The sequence below is a fragment of the Ciona intestinalis genome, chromosome 2 (genome assembly GCF_000224145.3).
Source record: "Ciona intestinalis chromosome 2, KH, whole genome shotgun sequence".
NCBI lineage: Eukaryota > Metazoa > Chordata > Ascidiacea > Phlebobranchia > Cionidae > Ciona > Ciona intestinalis.
This window is the reverse complement of record NC_020167.2, coordinates 1,395,385-1,401,587: the sequence shown is the minus strand read 5'-3', so window position 1 is coordinate 1,401,587 and position 6,203 is coordinate 1,395,385. Positions and strand designations below refer to the sequence as shown.

The window sequence follows — 6,203 nt, the reverse complement described above, 5'->3', positions numbered from 1 at the left end:
CGAACTTATTTCCACGATTATTTCAAGCTTATTTCCTTCCTCGCAGTCGTACTTGTAATCACTGTCATCTGTTGTCGGTTGTGACTCGTCTATTGATGCTACAAAAGTTAATAAGTCGCTTTCGCTGTCGTCTGCCGATTTCTCTCGATTTGTTGACTCATTTCTTCGCTCTCCTTTCTGGCCTTCTTTGCCGTCTTTCTCTCCTTTAACGTGCATGTTCCTCGCCCCACCTTTCGATCGAAGACCGCTAGCAGTTACATCATAAGTGCCGATCATTACGTCATGGTTCTTTAGCATGTACTCTCGTCCCATCGTCGCCCTCTCAAGGGTTGGGAAACTTGTGGTCTTCCGTAGCCAGCCCCCAGTCTCGCCATTTCCATAGTCCGCATCCGGCGGGGGCGGTGGGGGTGGGGGTAGCGGCTCCAACGCCTTCCGTCTATACTTCTTGCCTCGAATGTCCGGATTGTCATAACAACCAGCGTCAGCGCTCTCAGAGCGCGTTCGGTGCATGGAATGCATCTGCACTTGTCTGCTGATGTCTCGTGGCCATCAACAGATAAACAGGACCATTATCATGTCAAAACCATTTGCCACTTTGCTTCGTGTTACTTATTGGCGTACCGAATAGCAGACACAATATATTGAAGCTGTATGAATCTACAAAATAGAAAGTAGTATTTGTCAGACCCTTCTGTCTTAATACATCTATCTCCGGGACTTCCCTCACCCAACCCCAATCGATGGGGAAACTTAAGACGAAGATATTATTAATACGCAAATACCAACCAAGTAATGCGTTCGGTTGGCATAAATTATTAATAGTGATCAATTTTAATACGCACGAAATAAACTGTAGGAATTTATGGATTACCTTCATATACCATATTTAAAGCTATATGCGGCTAATAAAGAATCAATACGTTGCTGGTTATGAATATTACGCAGTGTGTATCTCGTATCACATCAAAGTCATTAACTTATTTTTCGTGTCAAAGCTAGTGAATGATTCATGACCGTTCCGGTTTCCACGGCAACCAAGTTTTCCATTCAATTTTGCGCAAACTCAATTGTAAGATCAATACCTTGGCTGTTCGACGGCAACAAGGTGGGGAGGGGGAATTTAAAACTTTTCGTTTATTCTGAAAAATATTCCGCTCAAGTTCAAAATAAACTACGTTTAAATAATTGTTTTTTGCCGAAAAATGTAAGTTTAATAAAAATAACTTGCAAACATTCCGTCGTGGTATATATATAAATAGTCCAGAGTTGACAAATTAATTTCTTCCCTTTAAATCATAATCATTCAGATTTATTTGGCTTGTACATAAGTGTTTTTCTGTGAAAAGTGACATTTTTAAATAAATACAATGTCGGCTGCATAAAAATATACGTTACAAGAAAACCAATTGGTCAAATTAAGGTCAATGAATTTCACGGTTAAGAAAACATGTCTGTCGATAGTGATTGATTTGACTGCCCATTTTAACTATACGCAAACCAGACAAATCCGTATGAGCGCAAGACTTTTAATATCGCATACACGGTTCGACAATCTGATAAAGGATATTTGATCTTTTTTGCAGAAATATTTTACCGCAAAATTTACCTGACCGACTTATCATCGGAATTTTTGTTCTTCTATTTTTTTGTTACACTATCACGCGGGATTATTTGAATTTCATGCTCTAAAGTTCAGTCTAATGTTCTCTGGGTAATATGCTGTCCTATTAGACATTCTGGGCTGGATTATGTTACACAATATCTTTTTAATGGTACACGGAATTTACTTGTTATGCATTTTCTGTAGTACGAGGTATTCTATCCGGTGCTAAATCATTTACAAATGCTACAATAATTTTAGTAGGACGCGCAAGTTTTTTTCCTAACTATTTACTAAATAATCATTTTAAAATTTGTTTTAATGCAAACTATTTGATCTGACTCTTAGACACAGATATTTACAATAATCATGTTTATTGTATACCATATAACTGTCTAAAACATAAACCTTCTTATATGTGGCAACATACGATTCCTTATAATTAACCCGTTCGTTGATTTCCTGTGCCCACATCCGCTGGCCAATCTCACTCCAGTGAAAACGGCTCCATTAGGTTTATAGGCCTTTACGTCGTCTCATGAGACTGCGATTAATTACGTCTCGCAGTTACACTTGCAGGGTCACGCTTTGTTTGCTGCCGAAGACACAAAATTTGGGAACAAACGCGAAGAGATCGATCGCTTTAATCGCGGGACTTACCGGCTGCTCTTGTCTTTTGCTTTAATGGAGTAAAGTTACGTGACGTAAAACCGATCATACCCTAATATTAGTCAGGTCGCTGTCAGGGAAACAAACTGCGATGCGAAGTAATAAGCTAAACTTTGCCGTGATTGAAAACTTAGATAGAAGCACGCTATATGGCGTTAATGCCGAAGAGAAAAATTTAGTATTCTTTAAATTTATACCAATCAATAAAGTGGCATAAAATTGTATGATCTCCGCCTCATAATTTGGTTACAGATTTATTGCACATATTGTGTCCAAACCATTTTTTGGGTTAGAAATTCTGCTTAAGCGTGAATTTGTTTTAACGTTTAAAGTCTGGGTAAAATTGTATTTACGTGAAATTGTATTTTCCATTTTAAACTATAACCAAATTTCTATGCTATAATGTATAGTTTAGAATGTTGTTTGAGATTTCAAAATAAAAGCTAACAACCGGGCCCTCAGAAATAGGCCGTGGAACAGTTTTTGGGAGACGCTCAGAGAATATGTATACAGTAATTTAACTGGGAAATCTTGCACTTTTTCGATTTGTATGAACAAATCACAAAGGGTTTTGTTGCGCAAAGGCACCCCTAAAGTATAATAACTTCGAACAGCGCTACCGCTAGACTGGGGAATCACGTGACCTACACGTTCTTTTTAGCCCATCGTTGTTGGTAAGTGAACTTATTGACCAATTTTATCATAATATTAACCATCTACAATTACGCATGCACATTTTGAGTAATCCACAGCACTAAAGGCGTATCTATTTAGTTAAATGCATGTATAAACAACTAAAATACCATAACTTTGTCGTTTTGCGCACTTTCTGTATACAACATTCGTTTATTTTAAATAACGAAGTTATAGCACTTGTTGTGTTTAGCACAGTTCACTGATTCTCCGATTTCATTTGAGTTTACAAATATGAGCGATACTTCTACCAAAAATAAGCAAAAGTTTGACAAGAAAGTGTTGGCTGATGCAAGAAAAAAGTTATTAGCAGAAAAGCGAGCGCAAGCTATTGTTGAACAGTTGCTGGAAAGTAATGTCTCCGAGGATTTATTCCAAAAGTCGGTTTATTACTTGAGCGTTGACCGTTATGCTGATGTAGTGGAAGAAAGATCAATCACAAAAATATGTGGTTATCCTTTATGTTCGAATAGTCTGAAAAATATACCAAGGCAGCAGTACAAGATTTCGAACAATGTTGTTTATGATATCACAGAGCGAAAGAAGTTTTGCAGCAATTTTTGTTACCAATCATCTAAATATATTCAAGAACAAATTCCAACCTACCCATTGTGGTTGAGGGAATCTGATGATAAAGTGAGAATTACTCTTTTGAAGATTGGATCTGGTTCGAAGGGTGAAAAAGTCGATCTACTACATTTTGTTCAACCTAGTGATGCTGAAATGGAGTCTGAATTTCAGGATGAGAGCCAAGCAGATGCCACACATAATTCAAGTACCGATAATAATTGTAGGGAAGTTAGAGAATCAAGGAAAAAGACAACCCGAATAAAATTGTGTGACCCAACGAAGAGCCCGGGTTTGGTTACTAGATGTAATGAAAAGATAAAAGTTGATTTGGATGAATTGGTTGGTTTGTTTGGGGAGTGGGTCACAAGAAAGACTTTGGTAAGACTTAAATTGCTTCCAGAAGATGACACCCATGTTGATGTTGCTCCTGTGGATGCCAATGAACAAAGAAGAGCAGCCAAGCTGAAGTTGCTGGAGGAGAGGATGAATAAGATTGCGGGAGGTAAGCAAATCCAGGAAAAGCAACCACTTCCAAGTTATGAAGAAGTGAATGAATATGGTCAGCGGGTTGAACAATATTTTCGAGGACAGTTCACTGCAGTTCAAGGTAGACATGTGATGAAACCAAACAAAAAGAAAAGTGATGAAGAAGAGGACACAACTTCACAGCATGTTGTTCCTACTGTCGATTCAAAGAACCAGTTAAGCATAAGAAAAAGGATATTAATGGAAAAGTTTTCTAAATCGCTTTCAACTATTGACTCCACCATGCACAATCCAGCAATTTTACAAGACATTCGATGTGTAGTAGACACTTTTAATTTAACGAGCAAAAATGTCATGCTTAAGCCTGATCAACTTGTTGTTGTCACCCTCATGATTCTTGAATTGTTACAAAGAAGTTCCAGTTTTTCAAATACTTTACTTTCATCATCTGTTTCTGCATTTTTAAAAACTATCAGCCTAGAAATTGAAGAAATTAAAACAGCTGTTGAGCACATTGTTGAAAAAATTGTTTCTAGGCCCCCTTAATGTGTATATATTTATTTTCACTTTGTCTCCCTCTATATATATATATAAACTCTTTTTTTTAACTCTTTATATATATACCTTTTTTGTTTCAGAAAAAGATTAGAAAATGACGAACACAAAGGGTTACCGCCGTGGTACACGGTACATGTTCTCTAAGAAATTCCGCACCAGAGGAGTAATTGGATTAACCAAGTACCTGACAGTGTATAAGAAAGGAGATATTGTTGATATCAAGGGTGATGGTGCTGTACAAAAGGTGAGACATAATTCGTAACTTTTGTGTGACGTATGTTCGGTTTATTTAAACAAAACAATTTCACCGCAATATATTGCAAATGTCTATGATGAGGATGTACTTTTATGAGAGTCTTCATGGCTGCCTATATGCTGCTTCCTTTTTGTGTGCAGTCTTCTAACGTTACTTTTCTATCAGGGCATGCCACACAAAGTTTATCACGGTAAGACTGGCCGAGTGTTCAACGTCACAAAACACGCTGTTGGTGTTATTGTCAACAAACAAGTGAAGTAAGTTGATTGAAATCTACAGTGGGTTTTCAGATTGCTTGTGTTCAAAAATATATTTTTTTTCAGCTTCAACAGTCAATGTTTTACAAACTATGTTTTTCATTCGTTTTGAATATTCAAAATTGGCAACGATCTGTGTTTTACTTTACTAGAATTTATTAAAAATATGCTGTTCAAATTGAAAGAAACCAAATAATTTAGAAATGCATTTAAATTCCATACACGGGAGTTCAGTCCTGTTTGGACTTTGAGGATACAGATCTCCCAGTCTGGCTTTTTGCTTTTCCTAAATCTTAATTTTTCTCATAAACTCTGCTGCTTTATCAGAGGTCGAATTCTTGCGAAAAGAATCAACGTGAGAGTGGAACACGTCAAGCATTCCAAATCCCGAATCTCTTTCTTGAAGCGAGTTCACGAAAATGAAAGGAAACGTGCAGTTGCTAAACAAACTGGGGTGCCTTGTAACTTGAAACGACAGGTAAAAGTGGATATATTATTTTGTTCTAATATTAATCTGTCTTTGCTTATGTTCTAACTTCTAAAATTAAAACATTGATGGTTTCAGCCCAAACAACCACGTCTTGGTCACTTCGTCCGTTCAAACGGTGTGGAACCAGAGCTTGTAGAGCCCGTACCATGGAGGTTCATTGCATAAACTGGGTTTTCAAATACACCAGTTTCTATTTCAACTTTGGTTTAACAGAAGTTCCATATTAGGGCAGTGTTATAAGTTTTGAAGCCAGTTGAGTGTTCGAGTGTTCATTGTTATTTTTGTTTGTCTTAACTGATATACCAGGTTTATATAGTTTGATATATATCTGTGGGAGGTGATGGGACACCTTCAGCACCTAATCATGTTTTAAAGAATAAACAATGGTCTATGAAAGTTCTAAGGATATGGTTTTATAATTTGTTGAATGTTCTTTTTTTACTACCAAATTGGATAAAAAAAATAGAATAAACAGGTGTCTTATCTTCCCCCACCCTACTAAATGTTTAAAAACGATGCCGTATGAAGACAGATATTAAGCCTGCTCCAATCCACGTACACATATTTGCTTTTACAAGGCAGTTTGTGAAAATGCAATTTTAATAACGAATAAGCCAGTATAGC

General features: G+C 36.9%; 3 protein-coding genes across 6 annotated transcripts in view; 2 read left to right on the top strand and 1 right to left on the bottom strand.

Moving 5' to 3' along the window:
- Positions 1 to 1,310, bottom strand: part of LOC100180965 — an 11,048-nt gene extending 9,738 nt beyond the window's left edge. The window contains exon 1 of one of the 2 annotated variants that reach the window (XM_026840848.1): positions 1 to 1,310. This exon is cut by the window's left edge and continues 526 nt beyond it. In XM_026840848.1, the coding sequence (XP_026696649.1) occupies positions 1 to 519 (519 nt within the window). In that variant the 5' untranslated portion in view covers positions 520 to 1,310. The other variant, XM_018816884.2, reaches the window with a different exon arrangement.
- The window catches only part of LOC108951018 (60S ribosomal protein L21-like), a 24,694-nt gene extending 18,916 nt beyond the window's left edge, over positions 1 to 5,778 (top strand). Inside the window, exons 1-5 of one of the 3 annotated variants that reach the window (XM_026840857.1) lie at positions 2,767 to 2,943; positions 4,657 to 4,820; positions 4,998 to 5,089; positions 5,417 to 5,567; positions 5,655 to 5,778. In XM_026840857.1, coding sequence (XP_026696658.1) covers positions 4,671 to 4,820; positions 4,998 to 5,089; positions 5,417 to 5,567; positions 5,655 to 5,744 — 483 coding nt within the window. In that variant the 5' untranslated portion in view covers positions 2,767 to 2,943; positions 4,657 to 4,670 and the 3' untranslated portion in view covers positions 5,745 to 5,778. Of the gene's footprint in view, positions 1 to 2,766; positions 2,944 to 4,656; positions 4,821 to 4,997; positions 5,090 to 5,416; positions 5,568 to 5,654 lie in introns of those variants that run through there. The other 2 variants (XM_026840858.1, XM_026840856.1) reach the window with 2 other exon arrangements.
- Positions 2,950 to 4,650, top strand: LOC100177812 (putative RNA polymerase II subunit B1 CTD phosphatase RPAP2). Its single transcript, XM_026840860.1, has one exon. It carries the CDS (start codon positions 3,197 to 3,199, stop codon positions 4,562 to 4,564), a length of 1,368 nt encoding a protein of 455 aa, XP_026696661.1. The 5' UTR covers positions 2,950 to 3,196; the 3' UTR covers positions 4,565 to 4,650.
- Positions 5,779 to 6,203: the final 425 nt, after the last annotated feature.